Source organism: Sminthopsis crassicaudata, chromosome 4 (genome assembly GCF_048593235.1).
Source record: "Sminthopsis crassicaudata isolate SCR6 chromosome 4, ASM4859323v1, whole genome shotgun sequence".
In the NCBI taxonomy this organism is placed as follows: Eukaryota; Metazoa; Chordata; class Mammalia; order Dasyuromorphia; family Dasyuridae; genus Sminthopsis; species Sminthopsis crassicaudata.
This window is the reverse complement of record NC_133620.1, coordinates 14,930,802-14,955,442: the sequence shown is the minus strand read 5'-3', so window position 1 is coordinate 14,955,442 and position 24,641 is coordinate 14,930,802. Positions and strand designations below refer to the sequence as shown.

General features: G+C 40.8%; 1 protein-coding gene across 4 annotated transcripts in view; it reads left to right on the top strand.

Moving 5' to 3' along the window:
* Positions 1-24,641, top strand: part of NFIA (nuclear factor I A) — a 672,686-nt gene that overhangs the window by 245,182 nt on the left and 402,863 nt on the right. For all 4 annotated transcript variants that reach the window (XM_074265783.1, XM_074265784.1, XM_074265782.1 and 1 more), the window contains exon 2: positions 4,343-4,874. In XM_074265783.1, the coding sequence (XP_074121884.1) occupies positions 4,343-4,874 (532 nt within the window). The remainder of the gene's footprint in view (positions 1-4,342; positions 4,875-24,641) is intronic.

Genomic DNA, 24,641 nt, shown 5'->3' with positions numbered 1-24,641 from the left:
TCTCTTCTGGATGTTCACTCTCCTTCCAGGTGTTTTATTCAAATAGCGATGATTCACATCTCCCTTCTAACCCCCCCCCCCCCCCCAACAGTTCAGACATTAAACTACATGCCTTCAATTAGCAGGAATAACGGTTTAACTAGAACTACCTCCCAGAGCACCAGAAACTGAGTGTTGTCCTTTTCCATGGAGTCCCGGGCATTCATTGTTTATTTGCAACTTTATCATTCCTCTATCTCCCAGTATCATCCTAATAAGAGCTATTTAATCTCAGAAGGCTCTCTTGCATCTCCGGGTTGATATTGTCCTTTTGCTAGTAAGGTAATAAAGGGGATTGAGCCTTTTGGATCTTTGTAAAAGTTTTTCTCTAAACTTGGGGGATTTTAGTTACTCTGAGGAAACTTTCCCCGGAGTTCAGGATGTGGAGGAGACTTTGAAGGAGCCTCTGAGGCTGAGTATGGGCAAGCTATGGAGCCACAGGTACAGACTGAGTTACCCAGGACCCAGGATCCCCAGTTTCTGTCCATCAGCTCCATTTGAATGGCGTTGGGAAAAACTTACTTCATATTTATTATTGAGCCACCTCTCTCCTCCCTTGTAGGCCCTGTCGTATCTTCAGAAAATCTAAAGATGATTTTCTTTTGGTTAATGAACTGTTATCTCATTATATAAACTTGGTTCTTACGGCGTTTGGGGGAAAGAGTTAAAAAGATTCAGCAGGCCTCTTTTCTGGAAAAGCCGCAGAGAATCACTCCTGTGTTTGTTTATGAAGAGAAATGTAGGCTGAAACACTCGCCATAAACTGTTTTAGTTGACTTCCTACACTTTTCAAAAATTAGATAATAATTTTATGTAAGGCTCGGCATGTTTGGAAAAGTTTAGGGACCATTTTAGAAAGAAAACCTTCCTACTACTGATTTAAAAAAAAAAGAAAAAGAAAAAGAAAAAAAAAACTGGTTCAGAAAAAATCGTGGATGGACTGGAACTGAAAGGACAGGGTCCATGTACCTTGTACAGTGTTTTTGGACACTCTGACCAGGCCATCAAAGGCTTCCTGAAGAATACACACAGCCAGGGTATGCCCAAACACCGCCAGTGCCACACAGTGCTAGTTCGTCAGCGATTTCTAGGTGAGCCTTGGCCCAATATTCGATTCCAGAAATATCAACCGATAATGGTTCTTAGTTTCCATCAGATCAATGCTGTAGAGACTGATTCCGACTGTGATAGGTCTGGAAACTGAAGGTTATTTTTTTTATTTTTATCAATAGCACTTAGCTTTGCTTCCTGAGTATGTGTGTGCACATATAAAATGGTCTTTGTTTTCGCTGGACGATATTGGAATATTGCTGAGCTTAGGATTGTATTTGCGATGATATAAACATGATTTATAAAACACACATTGCCATTTTAAAATTAGTAACAATAACCATGTATACCGAAGCCAGTGATACTGTTCAGCCTTTCAAGATTGAACTAGATGTAGATTTCTCTAAAGAGAGCATTTTAATCTTGGTATTTTGGGTATATTTTTTAAAGCTACATGACCCAAGATAGATTTAAAATATTTTTAAATTTAACTTTTTTTTTTTAACTTGGTGATTTTGTAAATGAATCTAGGCCAACAAGACCACTTTCTTGAGGCCTCTGAGGGAAAATAAAATCTGAATACTTTTGACATAGAACTAAGGAGCGAATTCAATTTTAATAATTAGTAAACACATGTCTATGGTATTCTTTTTCCTGCACACTGAGATGGCAGTGAGTTGTGTGTGCAGGTAGGGACGATTGGAAAGTGACTGGGGAGCGCCAGACACTTAGATCATATTGTCATTTCCCATTTAAAAGTCACTTCAGAATATTGTAAAATGTTTTTATGATTAATCATGCTTTTTACTGAGCTTTACCATAATCTATGAATTGCTTGGAGCTAAGTTATTCTTTGCTCTATAAAATGAAATGGGATTGAAGTCTTTAAAGTGGAGGTTATGTGTGTGTGTGTGTGTGTGTGTGTGTGTGTGTGTGTGTGTGTGTGTGTAAGTGTGTGAGCTCACTCTGGGAGTTGAAGGCAGACTCTGAGTTCTTTGCTTCCAGAATAGCGCCGAGCTTTGGTCCCAACATGTCCTGGCTATGAGAAAGTCCGCCAGTGGGAAGCACTGTATTAGGCAGATGATTCAGTTTTTTTTTTCCAAATATGTGCCCAGAATTTAGGGAACTTTAATACTCTACTATTGGAAGTGGAACTTTTATATGAGCCTGATATGAACCTTGCTTGATAACTTTAACTTAGAAGAAGGAAAAGATCGGAAGGAAAAGGGCTTTTAAAAAGAGCAATGAACTGGGGTCTCTCAGGCATCAGAAATATTTTGGTGGTTTTTTTTTTTGTTTTTTTTTTTAATGGCTTTTAGTGGCTCCGGCTGCTGCTCCTAGTGTAGATTGGGCTCTGTCAAGCTATTTCTCTGTCATCAAAGCAGACACATATATTGTTCCTGCCTCTACTCTGAAAAAAAAAATTCTTACTGAAAAGAGAACATTTCTCAAAACTTAACGGGAAATACTAGGCCCAACTTTCCCTGAAATGGAAAAAAATAAATGCCCCCCTGGCCAAAATGATTTATTGGATAAATATTCTATTAATAATCATTTATACTTAAGACCAATTTTGTTGTAGTGCTTTTCTAATTTTCCTTCCTCACTGTGTCTGGTATTTTATTTAACCCTAACCGTACCCAACAACAAATGTATGTATATATGAATTTTAACCTGTTGGCCTGTAAAGGGCACATGTTGATTAGATTATGAAGCTAAAGTAATATTTCAATATCGATGACTGTGTGTGTGTGGGGGGGGGGCGATGTCTAATTATTTGGAACTTTGAGATGTTCTCTTCAGAAGGCCATTAGAAACTATATTTTAAAATAAAAGCCTATTTTAGAACATTAGTCTGCCCCTTCTCCCTATTGGTATAATTCAGCAACTCTATGTGTCTTTTAATGCTTACTTGTGTGAAAATATACAAGTTATTTAAAAAAAATTTTTTTTGGAATGGAGAGAGTCATTTGAGAATAACCATATATTTAGGAAGCATTCTGTGGTCTTGTAAAGCCTTATATAGCTTCTGCTTCCATATTTCTTACAGGTTTATTTTCGTGGAAGATATCAGGTGTTATCACTGAATTAATTGGCATTAAATAATAATACCAATCACCATACTCTATTAAATTCAGCTTACCTTTTGGGTACTTTTAAGAACTTAAATTTATAGGCTTTTATTTTTAATAGTATATTTATCAAAATACCCTAAACTTGAAAAACATTGACTTTTAAAATTTCTAGCAAGATAACCTGAAATATCTTTTTTATTAAAAGCTAATCATTCTTCCTTACATAAATAAAAATTTAAAAATCCATATATTTGTAATCTCTCTGGTCATGAAGAGGCTTTCAGATTTTCTGTTTACATGTACGTCTTACTCAATACCATCATCTCTCCCTTTTCATTATCTACTCCAAGTTTTATGCACTCACAACATTAGTATTTAGACATAATTCTTTTTTTTTTTTTTTTTTTTTTTTTTTTTTTTTTTTTTTTGGTAAGAGAGATAGGAAAAATAATAATTTGCTTTTTTCTCTTGAAGGGGACCTGCCCAGAATTTTTTCTAGTTTTTTGCTATTTTGGGAAGGGTTATCTGTACCTCTCTTTGACATCCAAAAGGATTATTAAGATATAATAAATATGAATAGCACAAAGTTTCGAAAGTCTCTGAAGTCTCTCAGAGATTAACTTTCTAGTACCACCTATTACCATTGCTAAATCCATCTCGGAGAAAATTTTTACTACTTCTCGCCTTGGACTTCTACGTACCAACGTTGATTGGCAGATAAAGGTTCGGAGTTTGCCAAATTGGCGGGCATGCCCTGGCTACCCCACAAGTAGTGGGGTCAAAGCTAGAGCAAAGTTAGATAGGCCTGCTTTGGAACCCAACTAAGGTTGGGCTAAAAAGCTTCAGCCTTCCCTGGGGTAAATTGGCTTTCCACTGGCCATCCCGGGTGAATTTGAACACTAGGCCTCAGTGACTCAGGCGACCCGCTGAACGTTGATGCTGAATAAATACTGAGTTTTTAAGTTAGCCTTTCTCTTCCTTCCGGTGGGGTTGTGATACTGGTCTTATTTCTCTGTGTCTCCTTTTTTTGATTTTTGGTATATCCATACAGGCGATGTCCAATTACAGTTTCATTCAAATTGTGAATATTTTCTTAAGGAAAAATGTTTTTTCTTTGGTTTCCCTAATGTTCATAGATACAGATACGCATTTAAATATTTTTACATTTTTTTCCTCAGGATGAATTTCATCCCTTCATTGAAGCACTTCTGCCCCACGTCCGAGCGTTCGCGTACACGTGGTTCAACCTGCAAGCCCGAAAACGAAAATACTTTAAAAAACACGAGAAGCGCATGTCAAAGGAAGAAGAGAGAGCAGTGAAGGATGAGTTGCTAAGTGAGAAACCTGAAGTCAAACAGAAATGGGCATCCAGACTTCTGGCCAAATTACGGAAAGACATCCGACCTGAATATCGCGAGGATTTTGTTCTCACGGTTACGGGGAAAAAGCCTCCATGTTGTGTTCTTTCTAACCCAGACCAGAAAGGCAAGATGCGAAGAATTGACTGCCTTCGCCAGGCAGATAAAGTCTGGAGGTTGGACCTTGTGATGGTGATTTTATTTAAAGGTATTCCACTCGAAAGTACTGACGGAGAGCGCCTTGTAAAGTCCCCACAGTGCTCAAACCCAGGGCTGTGTGTCCAGCCCCATCACATAGGAGTTTCTGTTAAGGAACTCGATTTATATTTGGCATATTTTGTTCATGCAGCAGGTAAGTGTGGTGGCAGCCAAATATTGTTCTACTTTTTCTTCTTCTCTCTCTTTTTTTTTTTAATCCATATTCTGTTATACTGATGATGACCAGCTTTGCAGATGTACTTCTGAGGTCGGTGAGGGCAGGCAGGAGGGCTTCAGAGGCCTTAGGCCTAGAGCCTGCCTTCCTTCAGGTGGGAGCCCCAGCTTTGGGTCAACACTCATGCTCATGGGTTCTGTTAATAAGTCCCGGAGACGGGTCCAAAACACCCTCGATGATGTTGACCCAAGCGAGCGACAGTGGGGAAGAACTGATAAAAACGTGTGTGACGTAGCAAACAACGCACCCGAGTCAGAGACTGGGGACAAATTCTTAGTAGTGCTCTACTAGAACTTTCTGAAGCCCACTCTGCCAATTAAAAAAAAAAAAAAAGTTGAGTCATAACCTCTCAAATTACTGTTCTTTTACACTGGAAAAACAAAATAAGGCTAGACATTGGGGAGCGGTGTGGATGGGAAAGCTTATTATTTAAAGGAGCTGGGCAACAAATATTCTTATGACTAATTGACAGCGAAACTCATGTCAGAAGTAACCGGTCTATGTAGCACGGACCATTCTGAGGTTGGGAATTGGCTCAACTCGGATGGATTCAGAAAGGGCCTGAGTCGGTGTTGTCTTTTAGGGACTTCTTGGGGAGGGGCGGCGGGGGGAGAATGCCTTGCTAGAGAAGCTGCTGGAGATCTTGAGAGGCGGCCTGAAGGGAACGTATTGAGAGTTGCATGAAATAATGCATCTGTATATTCTCCTTCAGCCTTGCTTTAGACAAAAGGTACATTGTGTTATGTGAAAGCTCAAGTCTTGTGTAATTTGTTGACTTTTCATATGTACATACCGGTCTTGCTAGATTACCGTCATAGTGGTTATTTGAGCCAGATGGAAGAATGAAAGTTGTGGAATCTTACCAGTCAGTTATTTAATCTACCTGCCTATCTATCTAGCTATCTATCTGTCTATCTCTATGTCTTTATTTGCCTGTTTCATTTATTTACTTATCAATTTATCAGAGGACTATAGGGGAAAACCCCCCAGAACTATCTGTCTGTCTGTCTATATTTCTTTGACTGTATCATTTATTTACTTATCTATTTATGTAAGGAATATAAGGGAAAACCCCTCAGAACTACCTATCTGCCTATCTATCTGTCTTGTCTGTCTGTCTGTCTATATTTATTTATTTGCCTGTTTCATTTATTTACTTATCTATTTATTTGAGGAATATAGATGAAAACTCCTCAGATCTGCCTATCTGTCTATCTATATTTATTTATTTGTCTATTTCATTTATTTACTTATCTATTTATTTGAGGAATATAGGGGAAAACTCCCCAGATTTATCTATCTGTCTGTCTGTCTATCTCTATTTATTTTCCTATTTCATTTATTTACTTTTATTTATCTGAGGAATATAGGGGAAAACTCCCCAGATCTACCTATCTGTCTGTCTTTATTTATTTATTTGCTTATTGCATTTATTTACTTATCTATTTATCTGAGGAATATAGGAGAAAACTCCCCAGATCTACCAATCTCTCTGTCTATCTCTATATATTTATTTGCCTATTTTATTTATTTATCTATTTATCTGAGGAATATAGGGGAAAACTCCCCAGATCTACCTATCTGTCTGTCATTATTTATTTATTTGCTTATTTCATTTATTTACTTCTATTTATCTGAGGAATATGGGGGAAAACTCTCCAGATCTATCTACCTATCTGTCTGTCTATCTATGTCTATTTATTTATTTGCCTATTTCATTTATTTACTTCTATTTATCTGAGGTAATAGAGGAAAACTCCCCAGATCTACCTATCTTTCTGTCTGTCTGTCTATCTATATTTATTTATTTGCCTGTTTCATTTATTTATCTATTTACCTGAGGAATATAGGAGAAAACTCCCCAGATCTACCGATCTCTCTATTTCTATATATTTATTTGCCTATTTTATTTATTTATCTATTTATCTGAGGAATATAGGGGAAACCCCCCAGAAACGGCACATTGTACAATTTTATGGGGACTGTTGGTGACCTACAGAAATTTTGCTTTGAGGAGTGAGCAGGTCACAGTAGACCGTCGATGTTTACTTTGGGAATGTCACTATTGGGGCCTTCAGGTCTTTTCAGCAATGGATTCTGGGGGGAACGGGCATGCTGATCATGTGACTTTTTGGACCCAGGAAGCATTGATGTAAGGGAGAAAAATATTTCTAAAAGTGTCATCACTAAATTGTTAGGATAGTCACGTCATCAGAGATTTCTTGGTGAAATGGAAATTGTGTGTGTGCTTTGCCAGTGTGAGGTAGCATAAATTAAAAAGTAAGTATCTCGCGGGGTCTCTTTAGCAAAACCCACATGTTTTTAACCGTAAGTCCCAATATTGCCAGCATATGATTTTAAATCTTTGGGTGTACATGTCACTATGGAGATAATGAGAGGGAAAAGCAAGTTTCCCTCATTTCACCCATCCTCCCACTGGGGGGAGAAAAAAATAAGTGTTTACACAAAGATGTCCAGTGACCATGATCCATGCTGTCTTGTGGTTACCTTCTCAAGATTAAAAAACAAACAAACAAACAAACAAACAAAAACCTAATAAATTCTTTGGTTTGACCAACTTGGAGTTTGCCAACAGGTGAACAGATATTCTTCCAGAGAGAGGAGAGCAGTGGGTTAGATTTGGTTAAATTTGGTACGGATCTCCAACATTGAACAAATCAAATATTCTCACGGAGTGAAAGGCTTCTCGGAGCTTGACGTGCCGCTTACGGTTCTTTTCCATAATATCATTGCTCCCGGAGGCTCTGCTAACATTTTCCCGGAGATCTCCCCAGGTAGGGACAGGGCAGGAGGATGTGTGCAGTTTGGGGGCAAGGGAAGGGAACGCTTATAAAATGACCCGTAGAAGTCATGGAGGAGGCGACCCCTGAAGGCCTCCGGAAGATTGATTGGAAACCTCACCGATGGCACTACCTTTCGATTCGGTTTTCTTGCTGTATCCCAGAATCCTCAGCAATGCCTGAACAGTGGCCAACTTGGCGGCCATTGGTTCATACAGGCCCGCAGTCATGGCAGCTTCTGCTGTGTGCGCGACAGGAGCATTGCAAAAGAAAATATTAAGGGCCCTTTGTCTGAAAACGTTTTAGGCTGGATCTGAGAGAGTCCGAGACCTGTTATTTATGGAAGGGAAGTTGCCAATTCAAATATTAGGTAGGTTGGTCAACTTACATATAACTGATTTGACAAGCATCTGCTAGAATACTGAAGATTTGTAAACACTAAACAATGTTTTTACCTCCTTAAAAGTTTTGAGAACTTGCCAGTATTGGCAGGAGGCACAGACTCTGAAACGTGCCTTGAGCTATATGCCAAGACAATTGTGGCCTTTTTATCCAAAGCACTTTTTTTTTTTATCTCTCTCTCTCCTTTTTTTTTTAAAAAAATGGAGTATCTGGTTCCAAAAATGCCTTTTTCTCGATGACTTCAACAGCGACATACTCCGTGCCTTCTAAAATGGATGCGGTAATTGTTGCTTAGCTTTCAGGCCTTTTCTTTGGTCGGAAATTGTAATCTTTGAGAGAACACACGTGTAAATACTTGAAGAATGCTTCTACTAATGCAGATTCAATTATCTTATTAAAGGAACAATGTTTTATTCTTTCTCAGACGCATTTGGATGCTGCAAAGTACAATACAGGATCTCGGTGCCAATTTTTTTTTCTTGACGACGAGAAACATTAAGAGTTATATGAATTTGATATATTTATTTTTTTCTTAAAGAAAACCAAAATGTAGTGAAATACGAGCACTAGCTAGGAGGCTTGCCGTTCCAACTCATAAAATGGAAGTTTTGTTATTTTTTTTTAGACCCTCGATTTGGGCTTCTTTGGAGTTGTCTCGTGGACTATTTGGGGACTTGGAGACGGGAGGGTAGCATGGTCCACCGTCCTCATTATGGGAGTCAGAGCTAATTTATGGCCAGACCAGTCCTTTAGCACATGATCTGTATCAGAGTCTACAATATCCCCGGCACGTGGCAAGGTCACAATTTCAGTTGTTAAGGTCATCACCTTAGCCACCAGGCATGTGACCTCTCAGATAAAGTTAACCTTTGTTCATTAGTAGGCACTCAACCGAGAACTTTCTTGAAGTTTTTTTTTTTTTCTTCCCCTAACTGCCCCAGTAGAACTTCTGCTAATATAATCAGATGGTAGAAAAGATTCTGAATTGAGGGAACTCCGTTGGGTGAGAGGTCAGACTTTTTAAGGACTTGTCTAGAGCATGGGGGTAGCCGGCTGGCTGTGGGCTGCTGAATTGCTGTGGCCCCCTGGGATTTCTGACAATCGTCATTAGTGGGTTGGGGAGGGAATTAAACCTGCCCAGACAGCTGTGTACAGATGTGCGTAGATGTGTGTCTGCGTGGGAGTAGTTTTGAATTGGAGGGTTTTTTTAATTGTTGGATAAATGGAACAAATAGAATTGTACTCTGTTTCATTGATAACTTGGATAATTTTTAAAACAATTTAAGAAGCCAGATCTCCTTGTAAATCTTAGAGTTGTTGTTTAAAAGGAGGGGAATATTGTTACTCAGAGGATAACTACTATGTACATAAAATGCCTCAAAAGTCTTAAAATTCTGTCCAAACATCTATTATTATTATTCTAATTATCAATTCTTCCTTCTCCTCCTTTTTGTCCTCTCCACTCTCTTCCTCCTCCTCTTTCTCCTTTTATTCTCCTCATCCTTTTCTTCTTCCTTTTCCCTCTTCCCTCCTCCTCTTTCTCCTTTTTTTCTCCTCATCCTTTTCTTCTTCCTCTTCCCTCTTTCTCCTCTTCCTCTTTCTCCTTTTCTTCTTCCTCTTCCTTCTCTCATTCTTTCTCTTCCCTCTTTCTCCTCCTCCTCTTTCTCCTTTTTTTCTCCTCATCCTTTTCTTCTTCCTCTTCCCTCTTTCTCCTCCTCTTTCTCCTTTTCTTCTTCCTCTTCCTCTTTCTTCTTCCCCTCTTCTCCTCTTTCTCCTTTTTTTCTCCTCATCCTTTTCTTCTTCCTCTTCCCTCTTTCTCCTTTTTTCTCCTCATCCTTTTCTTCTTCCTCTTCCCTCTTTCTTCTCCTCCTCTTTCTCCTTTTCTTCTTCCTCTTCCTTCTCTCGTTATTTCTCTTCCCTCTTTCTCCTCCTCCTCTTTCTCCTTTTTTTCTCCTCATCCTTTTCTTCTTCCTCTTCCCTCTTTCTCCTCCTTCTCTTTCTTCTTTCTCTTTACTTTCTTCCTCACTGTGCTGCCTTCACTTTCGCTCAGGCCTAAACCTTCAGCTGGAAAGATTCCACTCAACTGGCAGTTGAGGAAAAGCCCCTATTTAAAAGTAACTGTAACATTAGTTGTAACCAGCAGCAAAACCCCGATGGGTTGATTTACTCGGATCTTTATTTACTTTATTCCATTTTGCCTTTTCACCAGAGTCAGTGCTGTTATTGTGCGCATTGTCCAGCTGAGAAACCAAAGTTAGGGGCAAGCTGGCTTGGCCAGGGAGGTGGGAGTCAGACACAGATCCCCCCTGTGGCTCTCAGTGAGAACCCCTTTCTATTGCTGATTCTTTATTTCTCTCCATATTTGTATTCCCTACGCTTAGCACAGTGCCTGGCACATAGTAGGTGTTTCACCAGGCTTGCCTTGGGATGCAGAGGGAGCACTCCCTCCCCGTGGAGGATCACTGCACTGGGCAGCGAGTTCAGAAAAGGGCTTGGGAAGACCCTCTGGGTCACTGAGAAAGCCTCCCCTATTGTCAGAACCCTGTTGCCTCCTTAAAGGGTCTACCTTCCCTCCTGCTTTCTCCCTGACACCGTCCTGCCCCACGCTTGGCCCTGAAGGCCCAGGTCTGAGTCCTCCACACAGACACTGCTTTTGGGCTACTTGGTTGTCATTCCTTCATATAGTGTTATAGGAAGCCGTGATGTGCAGTTAAGCCAGATGGCCATGCTGACAGATTGAGAATCTACTTCCCACTGCTAAAGAGCAGGTGTAAGATCAGGAGTGAGTGAATATGTGTGTGAGAGAGTGTGTGTGAGTGAGTGTGTGTATGTGTGTGTATGTGTGTGATTGTGTATGTGTGCGTGAATGTGTGAGAGTGAGAATGTGTGTTTGTGTGTGTGTGTGTTTGCGTGCACACATCCAGGTTACATGTAGAATGCGTGCAGTGGTCATAATACAATCTTCAAAGTCAGGGCCCATTGGGAGAGTGGACATCTTTTATAATAAAACCTGCAGGGGCCTGTTCTAAACCTATTTTTTTTTCTATAGGAATAATGATACTAAGTATATAGTATAAGGTTTACAAAGTGCTGTCCATGTGTTATACCATTTAGTCTCCATAACAACCCTGGAAGGTTAGGGTTGCTATTATCCCCATTTTACAGAGGAGTAAGCTGAGGCTAAAAGAGGTCCAGTGATTTGCCCTGAATCTCATAGCTAGGAAGTTTCTAAGGCCAGATTTCAACTCAAACCCTGCAGGGTTGGCTGTGTGAGTCGACAAGGAGACTTTTCCCATAATTTGTTTGTTTATAATCATGTCAGGATTCTGGGGATTGTTGGAGGTCTGGGAATTGGAGCTACAGTGTGGAATTCCCCGCCACAAAAATGTCCTTCCACTGATACCGCTCAAGTCCTTGGATAGTTGTCTGGTCGGAATTGGGCTGCCTGGATCACATGGCAGGGCGGGCCCCGGTAGACCTGACTCCAGGGCTGTCTCTAACCACTGTGGCTCACTGCTTCCCTGGACCAGATTTCTCTCTAAGATTCTTGAGCGGGAGGAGAGCTGGCTTGATTTCCTCAGTTTCTTTCACTGTCAGAAAAGAAGGTTGGACTAGCTGCCTCCATGGCGCTTCTCAGGCTTGACTATCTCCAGAGGATCTTTTCCAGAATCACCATCCGTAGCCTCCCCCAGAATCCCATGGCTTCAGCCATCCCAATGGCAGACTGCTTGAGAAAGTGGCCTGGCCAAGTCCTTGGTGCAGAAGCAAGTGGATTTGGACTCAGGATGGGCCACAGCGGGTTTCCCCACTGTACCCAAACCCTGATGTGATGGCCGCCCCACCAAGCCCCTCTTTAATTGCCTTCCTTTGTCAATAACTAGCACTCACAGCCCCAAAACTGGCTAAAATCTGCTTTTGATATTCTGGGCGATTTGAAGACAAAAGCTTCTATAGATGTAGATATATAAATCTCTACATATTTACATATATATAAACGCATACATCATATGGCACATATCCATCACCCCGTGAGCCTTAATGAATGATGTAAACACTGCCTGTCATCATTGTTATCATTATTATTATTTCTGTTCAGAGAAGATTTATATGCCCTGTATATAAATCCCTGGGGGTGTATATTATTTCCTGGCCTATGACTTTGAAGTTTTGTGTTTTGCTCATCATGTTCTGTTCTAAACAGCATTCTACACACAACTTGGTTGTGTACACACAGGGACACACAGACACTACTGGTACATGTCTGTATATGTGTATACACATGTATGTATGTTTCCATCATATATGTACATGTAGACACATGCATATATTTCCATCATGTCGATGCATGTATCTTTAATCATGTATTTATATGCAGATGCATATATGTGTATTTTCATCATGTATGAATGTGTAGTTACATATCTATTTTCATCATGTATACATGTAGATACATGTATATATTTTTATCATGTATGTATATGTAGATACATGTGCTTGTTTTAATCATGTTTATATGTGTAGACATAGACACATATTTTCCTCACGCATATATGTGTAGCTATATGTATATGTTTTCTAGCACATTTATATGTAGATACATGTATATAGTTCAATCATGCACGTATATGTAGATACATGTATATTTTTCATCTCACACGTATGTGCAGATACATGGCTCATCATACAGGCATGTGCAGATACATGTACATGGTTCACCATGCATGTACAGATACACACACATGTTTCATCATGCATGTATATGTAGATACATATCTTTCATTATGTATGTATGTGTAGATAAATGTATATATGTTAGTACATGCATGTATATTTATACCATGTATATATAGATGCGTGTACATGTTTTCCATCATGTATATATGTGTAATTACATGTATATATATTTGCCACCACATATGCATACATAGTTACATGTGCATATTTCCCACCATATATGTATATATAGATACATGTATGTATATTCTTCATCATGTATGTGTAGATACATATATTTTAATCAGGTATGTATATGTAAACACATGTAGATTTCACCATGTGTATATGTTGATACCTGCATGTATATTTTTCAATCTTGGGGAAATGGCATTCATTCTAGGAGAGAGACGTGTATGTGTCCCAGACAAGGACAAAAAGGCCCACTTTACCTCGGCGGCTGGAACTCTTGAATGGAGGTCAGCCCATTTAGAGCCCTGAGGTCTGCGTGTTGGGAAGAGAATTTCCGAGTTCTGTTGGCTGGCTCTGCCTTCCCAGTTACTGCCTTTTTATATTTCCCTTCTTTTCCACCCAATGATGAACAGCATTAATTTAAATCTATTTAAGGCGAGTGTGGGAGAAACCACAGGCTTTGTTGTGGTCGCTGCTGTACACAGTAGGGCTGGGTGTTTCCCTTGGTGTAGCCCTCAAGCCGCTTCCACAGGGCCCAGAGCAGCGTGGCCGCCTTTTAAGTCGCGCACAGAAGCGGTAGCCGGCCTAATTGTTCACAAATGTCAATACGGATTATTGAAAACAATTTTGAGAATCGGATGGGGAGATGAAACAGTACAATGGGAAGATTCAGCTTCAGGAGTCGCCCGGCACTTGCTTTATTGCTGCTTTTCCTGAGGAGTGCTTGTCTGCTAGTCAGAGTTGGGGCAGAGGGATTGGGCTTTATTCTGAGTTGGGTCAGACATTATTAGTATGGTATAGGAGTGTGTGTGTGTGTGTGTGTGTGTGTGTGTGTGTGTGTGTGTGTGTGTGTGTATGAGAGAGAGGGAGAGACAAAGAAAGAAACAGAGAGAGAGACAGAGAGAAGGAAAGACAGAGAGGGAGGGAGGAAGAGGAGAAAGACAAAGAAAAGGAGACGGAGGAAGGAAGAGAAGGAGAGAGGAAGGGGGAGAGAGAGAAGGAGAAAGAGAAGAGAGAGAGAAGGGGAGACAAAGAAAGAGAGAGAAAAGGAGAAAGAAGGAGAAAGAGACAGAGAGAGGGAAGGAGGGAGAGGAGGAGAGGAAGGGGAAGAGAAGGGGAGAGAGAGAAGGAGAAAGAGAGAGAGAGGGAGAAAAAGGAGAGAAGGAGAAAGAGACAGAGAGACAAAGAGAGGGAGAAAGAGAGGATAGCAGGAGAAAGACAAAGAAGAGACAGAAAGAGGAAGAGAAGAAGGGGGAGAGAGAGGGAAAGAGGGAGAGAGGAGAGAGAGAGACAAAGAGAAGAGAAGGAGAGAGAAAAGAGATGAGAGGGAGGTGGATGTGGGAGAGAAAATGAGAGTGAAAGAGAATGTGAGTGTGTTTGTGTATATGTAGCATGCACGTGTACATGTGGAGAGATTCTTAGAATTTCAAACTTGAGTGTCCTCTTGGAGATTCTCTGAAAAGTTTTTTGCTCCTTCATCAAAGGGATGACTTCGATATTTGAAAGACTTGGAGACAGGAGAGTTCTGGATTTGATTCATATCCTCACTGCTTACTGGCTGTATGACTACAAGCAAGTAATTTATTGTTCGCTGATCCTCAGTTTACTTCTCTGTTAATTAAGAAGAATAATAATATCCACCCCTTAAGATTGTTGTGGGGATACTCTCTCTCTCACACACACACTCACACACACACCCCCTACACCACCTTTCAAATCTCTGACCCAATTCAGAACAACACCCAGCCCCTCTACCACACTAACTAACCTCCAACTGCTGCTCAGGAAAACCTGCAATGCCATCAGCAAAATGTAGGGTTGGCTCAGGTGATTCCTAAATTCTCCTTTACCTCCAAATCAGAGACATCTTTGCCTCCCATTAAGAGAGCGACAGCCCCCCCCCATCATTCCACAATCCGAGCCTCCAAGAATTCAGCTAGAACCCCGATGCTGGCTCCTCGACCAGAGACGCTTCTTTCTTCTTAAGGCTTTGGATCCCAGCAGCTTCCTGACTTCCCAGGCCGATCCCCATTCATATTCCCCTTCTTTCTCTTCTCCCATCCAGTTAGTTCCTAGAAAAGCCCTTCCCATGGTTTGGTGTGGTTGTCCTATGTGGTAAAGGAGTCTATTTTGCCTCCTGGAGTTGCTGCTGTTGTTACTGTAGCACTTAGATCACAGGGTAGAGACTGTCTTTTTTTCATCCGTGTCTTTCCGTGCCTAGAATAGTGCCTGGCGTGTGGTAGGTGTTTCATGATTTACACCACTGGTTGAATGATTGATTTATCGACTGACCAAGCCTTAATGAAAGGGGGAGGGGGAATTATGGAAAGGTTCCTGGTTGTCAAGAAAGTGGACTTTGCAGAAAGAGTTCCTGGTTCTAGCTAGATTCAGAAAAGCAACATTTGTTCTGATATATATATATATATATATATATATATATATATATATATATATATATATATATATATATACCAAATTCACATCTTTAGTGGAAACTGTGATGAAGATATGTATAATAACACTTGATTTATGTTGGTGTTTGATATGGTGCTGGCTAATTCAGACCATTAATTGAGGAGAAACATGAATTTCAGTTTATTTTCTTTTGTTCTTTTTTTTTTTTTTTTTTTTTTTTTTTTTTTTTTTTTTTTTTTTTGGTGAGGAAATTGAGGTTAAATGATTTATCCAGGATCACAGTGCTTGGTGGGATTTGAACTCTGGTCCTCCTGATTTCAAGACCAGTGCTCTCTCCACTGGGCCATAGGGCTACCCCTGCTATTTTTAATCATTGGATTATAGACCCAATCCTGGAAGTGATCCCCAGCCAATGGGACTCCATTTTGCCGGCTGATAGTAGGAAAGTCACTTGTCCAGAGACCCTCCTCCAGTGCCACAATCTTGCTGTTTACCCTCCTGCTTTCAATATTTTGGAAAATTTTAATTTCTTTCTGCTTGATGACCCTCCACACCTCCCTTCATGTTGCATCTACTTTCAATAGAAGGAAATTAGGGATGGGTGGTTATGATATCCAGAATAGGATGGAGAATGAGTAAGTGAATGAATGACAAAGGATTACTAAGTACTCTGGGTATTAATAGTACCTTGCTTTTGAGGGGTTCACACTATTTGGGGAAGACAGAATATAAAAGAAAGTTTAGCTTCAGGACAAATGGAAAAGTCTGAATTCCTTGGGGAAATCCAAGCAGAGCTTGCTTAGATTGCAAACTTCCTTCCCCCTTTTAAATCCTCTTAGTTATTCATTAAAGCAGAAGGTCCTTCATCTTTTTGCCTAACTCTCTCCCCTTCTTCTCCCTCCCCAAAGATCCTTTTGTATTGAATTCAAGTTTTATCCGTCACAAGATGGGGTTTCACCACAGCTGGGAAGGATGACGTTGGTCACAAGGCAGTCAGTCTTGGGCTAGCATCTGGAGCGGACCGTGTCCTTGACTTCAGATCGTGGACACTCAGCGTGTTGCAGAAGCCCCTTTGGCGGACGAGTCTGGTCGGCAGAGCGGTCTTGGGTATTCCATCCTGAAAGCCATAGACTCGGTGAAACTTTGGGGATGAGGCGCCTATCATTGTTCCCAATTGGGAATGGAGGCAGTTGAGGCCCACAGAGGCTGCCTTACTTGCTTGGGATCCCACAGCTAACGAGATGTAAGCGTCAATCCCAGATGGGTCCCAAGGCACAAGGCCATCTTGTTTTTGAGAAGGCTCATATCGCCTAAGCATGTTCACATTTGTTGGTGAGGTGGCCAGGATGGCAAAGAGGAAGCAGCTAGTTCTCGAGTGCTGCTGGGACTTGCTTGGGAATAAACCTTGAGCCCAATGTTTGGAACCCATCTCTTTCCACTGCTGAGTCCAGCACTCCTTTTCTTGTGGCGGCTCTTAGGTTGATTTCTCTTTGGGGTTTTCTTGGAAAAGACACTGGAGTAGTCTGCCATTCCCTTCTCCGGTTCATTTTACAGATGATTAAATTGAGGCAAACTGGTTCTTTCTCAAGGTCGCATAGCAAGTGAGTGTCTGAGGCTGGACTTGAACTCGGGAAGCTCTCTAGCCACAGCTGCCCCCAGTGCTCCCTACCAATTTTTAGGTGTTTTATGTATTTACAGCAGACATTAGCGTATCCTAGAGATTCATAGACTCCATCCCATGGAGCATGATCTCAAGTGAATTGATTCTAAAACCAGTTTGAAAATACCCAGATTTTGAGAGAAGATGTAATTGTACAAAGAGAATGTTGATGACTTTCAACTGAGTTTCATATGGAGAAAAGGGAAAAGGGAAGCAGGGACAGATTTAATTTTAATGCATTTAAATGACTTGATGTGAGCAGCTTGGGATGTTTTTGCTACCACAGACTTCCCCAAGCTTAGCTCTGAATGATTTCAGTGCAAAAGGGAAAAGCCCTGCCTGCTACTCTGGATCGTGAGATGGGAAACGCTTAGTTTGTCTGTGTTGTTCTCTTGTGTGAGCGACAGTTATCCTGGCAGAGCTGAAAGGAGCCTTTAGGCCATGTCCACTAATGTTTGGGCGGTCTGCTGGGATCATTTCTTTATTCTGCTCCACCCCTTGAGTCTCCCTCTGCCATGTGCTTTATTTTGGTGAGCCAGTTGCATCCCCACTACTTAGTCTAGGGCCTTAGCCCAGAGGGCTCTTAATCTATGCTTGTTGATTTGTGTTTGCCCATTTTCAGGAAAGGACAAACTGAGGTCATAAGAGCCAGAGTTGGAAGATTGTCTAGTTCAGTCCTGGCATTGATAACAGAGGAATCTGAGAAGATCAGGAAGAAATAAATGGCTGAGCGATGTTCAAACCCTGGATTTTTTTTCGTTATCCTATACTGCCTTTGTGTCCGTGGATAATAAGCAGCTTTGGTCCATTAAGGGGCCAGGTGGAGGAGAGAATGGAGGGGCTGATCAGGAATCAGAAAGGTCTCTGAGAGCCTCGATGAGCTCCTCTGGAACAGGAATGACTCCCCTGCAGGTCCCTTGTGGGCCCAAAGGAGAGTCCTGTCAGTAAGACTTTTGGAAGCCAGTTACTGTTGTTGTCCTGGAATTAATAAAGCTCAGGAGGACGGTGTCGGGAGGATGTTACGGGGAAGCCGGTGGCAGTGGAGATTGTTCCTGTGTCACCTTAGATAAGTCACTTCCAGTCCTTCAGGCCCACAAAAATCTGGCTCTTCCAGCTCCAGACCTGCTAGAAAACACTGCTTCTTAGCCGCCGCCAGCAGCTTCCCCCCATCACATGCGTGCATTTTTAGGGAGCCACAGAGTGGCTCCTTGGGACTGCTGAGTGGACAGAGATGGTCAGATGAGCCATGATGGGCAAGACCCAGTTTGGCTTTTGAAAAGGGGGCTCTTCCCTTGTGGTCAGTGGCCTATGGGAAGAGGCGGGGGGAGGGGGGGAGTGAAAATGCTGATAAAGAGTATTTTTTTTTAAATGAAGACTCTTTAAAAGCTGTATGTCTGTCTGCGGAGCAGCTGCCATTGCCAGGCGGTTGTTTCTGTTGCCATGGTTTGGGTGCCCTTTTTTTTCTCCCTTTTTTGTAATTGTGTCAGAACCTGATTGGGCCGCGCAACACGTTCATACAATTGGGTGAGATGTATCTATGGTGAGTCACAAACTCGTGTCTGATTGGTTGGATTTTGGACAGGGGAAAATAGTTGGCATTGGATGGCCTAGGAACCGTGGTGTTATATTGTTAAATCGAATTTATTGGTTAAAATTATGGACCTGCTTTTCAGGGTGTGAAATTTGGGCGAGGTAATTCTCCCTCATCAACTGCCCCTATCCCCCCTCCCTCATCATTTTTATGGCCCCAAGTCTGAAGGAGATCCCTTCCCTGGGCTCGTGGACTGCAAGAAGGAATGGAGCACTGGACACACGGGGGCCCATCACGGGCAGCCCCAAAGCTCCCATTGCCTTCCAGGGGATCTGACTGCAGCTCTAGGGGGGGACCCAAATTCCCATGGCTTTCTGCAGTGCCTTGGCTGCAAGAGAGCCATTAGATTAAGGTCAAAGGCAGGGAGGCCGCAGGCAGATGGATTGTAGAGCACAACCTCATGGCAAGTTTGAATGTTTAGTGCCATTGAGGGTGGATGAGAGCTGACTGAAAGGGAGATGTTGCGATTTCTCTGAATTCTTGGGATTCGACTCATTTTGCTCTTCTTGCCTTGAGCAAATAGGCTTCTGATCGGTACCATTGCAGATGCTCTCGCTGGATAGCTTGGGCCTTTTTTCTCTTGGACCCTTTTCTGTTTTGGGATAATAGAGATTCGAGCCCTGAGCTCTGCATTTTGAGATTAATTTTTTTTTAGCATTAATTACTATTAAAAATATAAATAAGAGTGAAATAGCCATAGAATCTGTAACCCCATGTGTCTTTGTGCTGTTTATGGAATTTTAATATATCAAGAAGTTCAAACTCTTTTTACAAAGAAGTGAGGCAGGAGAGGTGATGTTTTATCCAGATTTGGAGAGGTAGAAGGGGACGGTCCCATAGCTAGATAGCTGGCCTAGAGTCAGGGCAAATGTCAGTCCAAGTTTCACTTCTCTCACATCTGCAATCCTTCTGGCCCTCAGTTTCCTGATCAGTAAAATGAGGAAAATCCTCCTTCCTAATATTACTATTAAGGTCAGATGAGATGATGTATGTACAGCACAGTGTATGATTTAACAGGTGAGTTATTATTATGAGAGAATGTATTTGCAAACCTTAGAGCCACCTTATGAATATTAATAATTATTTTGATCAGTTATAAGATGTCAAATTTGGAGTATATGATGATGTACTCAAAATATCTATCTATCTATCTATCTATCTATCTATCTATCTATCTATCTATCTAAACTGTTAGGTAAGCTCTGGTTATTATGGTCTGCTTCTGAGATTTCTAGCGTGGAAATGTCCTTCGCTGATGTCTATTAGTGGCTTTTGTGACATTGGAAGTCTTAGTGAGTACCTGAGGTTTAATTAAAAAAAAAAAAAACTTTAAAAATCTCCAAGAGGTTTAATGATCTGACCAGGGTCTCACCTCCAATTTGTGAGGGTATGGGATGTACATCTTTCTGACCATCAAGGATAGCCTTCTATGCATTCACTCCCCTACACGCATGAGAGAAATAGAATGGGAATACTCAAATGGTCCCCGGACAATAATAATAAAAAATATTAATACTGATAAATAATTATATAAATAATAAGGGAAAGGTGTTTCATAAAATTAAAAATTCTTGTGTTATTATTATTTGTTAATAATTTGGGGCCTCTGATTTCATTCATATGGGGAGCTTTCTAAGGAAGATGTTTTGTCTACCAATGAGTATCAGTGATTGGTTTACAGTTTCTAGTCTTAAAATGGTGGCTTGGCATCTCTGAGAAGTGAAATGATTCACATAGCCTGGATGTGTCAAAGGGCAGGATTTGAATCCATATGTCTCTGAGTCCAAGGATGATTCTTGGACTACTATTATGTTATTAGGATTATTATTGTCTTCTTGCTTCTAATCTTATTTTTAGGTGGATTCAGAGAAGCAGAAAGATATGGTCCTGGGACAATCACTAATCTTGCACCTCTTCTTTGTGTTAAATGTTTGGGGACAGTTTTGTGGATTAATTGAAAACTTAAAAATAGATTTAAAAGACTAGGATGGTCACTTAGCTGCTCTAGGATCATTGAAAGAATTTCCAGGATGACTATAGCAGACAAGATGGCGTGGACCTCATCCTTTCCCATGTGCTTTAATTTCTCCTATCGGCTTTCTGTATTTCAAGAGCTTCTCATTTCATGTCGGTAGGATGTTCTATATATATTTGGTTTGATGTCTTTTAAAAATGTTCTTAAATTCACTTGTTATCATCATTATCACTTTTATATGGTTCTCATCTTTTTTTTTTTTTTCATTAAAAAAGGTAACATACTTTAAGGTGTGCAGATTATATGTAAGTCCTAGCTATTGTTTATTATTGATTATTATTATCAGCATTAGCATTGAAAGAGAATTTTAACATATCAAATTCAAATTCTTTTTACAAAGAAGAGAGGCAAGAGAGTCACATATGTTTTATCCAGATTTGGACAGGTAGAAGTGGACGGACCAGGAATGTGAATTCAAATATTGTGACTCCCGTTTTTTCAGCTTGTCTCTGCCATTGATGGAGTTCAGCTATGAAGAGCCAGAAGACAAATACTTAGTTATATAAAGGTTGTTCTTATTTTGGGGACTGTTCATAATCGTTACATCGGAGAGGCTGTTATTTGGTAATTGGTGACGTTTAACAGGGAGGTTGTATTTTCCCATTTAGAACATCTGATAAAAAATAGACTCAGTTGTACCTGTTTCAAGAGGTGGGAGGAGTTGATTCACTTGCTTTTCTCTTATATATTTCTTTCTTTTTAGGGATAGATTTTCTACTTTAGGAAAAGTAGTTTCAAGTAACTTCTGAGAATGGTTTCTTTGTAGCTGGATGCCATTAACAGCATCACTATTGTTGCGAGTTCCTGTCCGGGAAAGATAGTAGGTCCTTGCTGGGCCCGATTGTGTGGCTGGGAGTGGCTTTATTAGGAATATGAGGTCTTCCTCCGGCAAACTTTGGGGTAGTTGTGAGTCCCTGGACTTAGCTTAGCTTCTCGGTGTAATGAGAAAGCCTTCAGGAGTTAAATTTTTCTGCCTTAGTTTCCTGTCCAGAGAATGGCCATCTGGATTTAGAAAAATCGGATTTGAACTTGGCCTTTTTCCCTTCAGTAAAACAAAGCCAGGAGAGATGGGGAGAAAAGGGTGCCATCTCATGGGCCCCGGGAGGGCCCTTTGGAGAAAGAGAATATTGATGCTTTAAGTGCCTGATTCAAGAGTGTATTGTTCTTGACTTTTGCTTCCTAGACTCAGGAAAAAGATGAAGAATATGCAAAAATGTATAAATGTGTTCCTTTGTGTGGTCCCCACCTACATTTATTTTTAAGCTACTGAGACCCTGACTTTCTCAGAAAGCCAGAGATTTCACCCAGAAACCTTTGTGAGTCAACAGCAAGGGAAGCGGTCACTTTGGCTTGGAAAAGACTGATTTTATACCCAATGGGGATTATGTGGGGTCCTGCCACGGGTGGACATGATTTAGCAACAATAAAGCTGTGATGGTCGCTTCCCAGTAGAGTGAAAATTAGAGGAACCCTCAGGTTCCCTTGTATCATGGCCGCAGCGAGCCTGGGAAGAGTTCCAAGGTGCTCCACCTTCTGCTGAATCCTCTGCAACAGCACTGGAGGGAGGACATAACGGAGATCCTCTATAAGATGGAGATCTTGTAAGATCCTCCTAGGCTGGCTGGGCCAATCCCCTTATTTTATAGGCAGTTAGTCGGTACAGGATCTGGAATCTGGGGTAGACCTGAGTGTGACCTTGAGGAAATCCTCAATTTCCCATGTGAATAATAACAGCAGTTACAAGGATAAATTGAGCTAATATTTGTCAAGAGCTTTGAAGTTTTATATAAATAGCAGTTATTATTATTATTATTATTATTAAAGCTGAGACTAAAAGGAGGGAAATTACCCATGGCCATGCAGACAATAGCCAGGCCCTTTGACTCAAAATTCATTGTGGGTTCCACTGTGCTTTTTAATTTTATGACTTGGTACTGTTCCTCTCACAGATGTGGGATTCTCTGTTTGGAAACTAACATTTGTCATAATGGCATTTCTGTAACCAACATTTTAAGTGCTGCTGCTTCTTCTCCAAATATTCTTTCAGATTTTCTCCCCATTTTGAAATGAGCAGTAAGTGCGCTAGCCAGATGACCTTGAATAAGTAACTTTCCCCTCTGGATCTCAGTTTCCTCATTAATAAGATGAGAAGAGTTGGGCCAAAATAAAATATCCTCTAAGTCAGTTGATTAATTGTTTAAATTAATTAAATTAATCACCTGCCAGATTTTCAGTTGTGGCCAAGTTAGGATTCCCCAGAGATCTTTAAGGCTACCGTGCTTCTCTCTGGAATGGGGCAGTAAACTTCTGCCCCAGAAAAAGGAGGATGGGATGGAAGCAGCCTGGAATGCTTGTTCTGGTTCTGTGATTTAGGCTTTCGGTAGTCTGTCCTAGCACAGGTTTGTGGGATTTTCCAAAAGGAATTGAGTTTATGTTGACCTAAATCTCTGTCTTTTTTTTTCTCTCTCTCTGTCTTTCTTTCTATCTCTGTCTCTTATTTCTGTCTCTGCATCTCAATTCTTTTGAGAGGTTTTAAAAAATATTTTTAATGGAGAATAGTTTTTGTAGCGTCATTGATTGCTCAGAGAAAAAAAATTGCTTGAATATTTTCCTCTTCTGGATCCATTCACTCAAATGTGTTTTAACTAAAAGCTTGCTTGTTCTTCCCCAGGGAAAATGCAGGGGTTGCTGGGGATCTGGGCAGTCACTGAATCCCTTTGGGCCTAATTTCCTTTTCTGTAAATGAAAATGCTTGATTAGATGAGTTTTAAGGTCTTTTCTAGCTCTGTATTTAAGGGCCTAAATGTGACTTTCTCTTTGTGGGTCTGTCGAATCATTCCTGGCTCTGACATTCTCCAGCTCTGAGATTCCATGTTCTAGGGCCCCTCCCAGCCCTGACACCCCACACTCCTCAAACTTCATCTCTCTTCTGCTTTTACCTCACCGCACTAGGCTAATCAATAAATTCCTTAGCTTGCTTTCATTTCAGTGACATGATGATGATCATGATAATGATGATTAGCATAAAATTTTATTGTTAATAATAATTAGTGACTATGTAGCGGGGCTCTCAGGTTTACATAGGACATTACATCAATTATCTGATACCATCCTCTTAACCACCTTCAGAGGCTGATGACGCAGGATTTATGATTTCCCAGTTTACAGATGAGAAAACTTGTTTGAGGAAGGTAAAGCATCATAGGATGGTCCAGAGGCCCCAGTCCACTGCATATTCTTCTCTGTCACACTGTATAGCTCCTCCTTCCCTTTGCTATTTTACCTACAAAGGATGATCACTATTCTTTCATATTTCTGGGAATTTAGGAAATTGCAACTAAATTAAGAGCTAGTAAGACCTAGGACTGAATCCTGGAATTTAATATTTGGGTTTTTTCCCTTAAAATTTATATTAAAAAAGCACCTAAATTCTTAAGGGACCTTTGCCATCTATTAAGATGGAGGGTTGGTCTGGCCTCTGTGGTCCTCCATGAACTGGGGAGCAAGAAGATTCAGGAGAGTGGCAGCTGACCACTGGGAAAGACTTAGGACATGGACTTGGTTAAGGATGCTTTGGTCCTGTTCCAGTGGTTTCCCATAGTGACAGCCTTTACTGGTGAAACTCACCAGGATATTAGCCAGACGGGAAACTTACCAGGTAATAGTCAATATTTGGAAATTTACCAGTTAATAGCCAGCTCTTCACCGACATCCAGCCCTCTGTCCCTCGCAGTTGGGTAGTTCTTTAAAACTTTAAGATTTTCAATGTATAGGTTTAAATAAGAAAATTACAAAAAAAAAAAAAGCAGCCCAGAAATTTTAGCTTTTTCAAGGAAATCTTCCTTGCTTTCTGGTAGGTGCTGAGGATGTAACTACA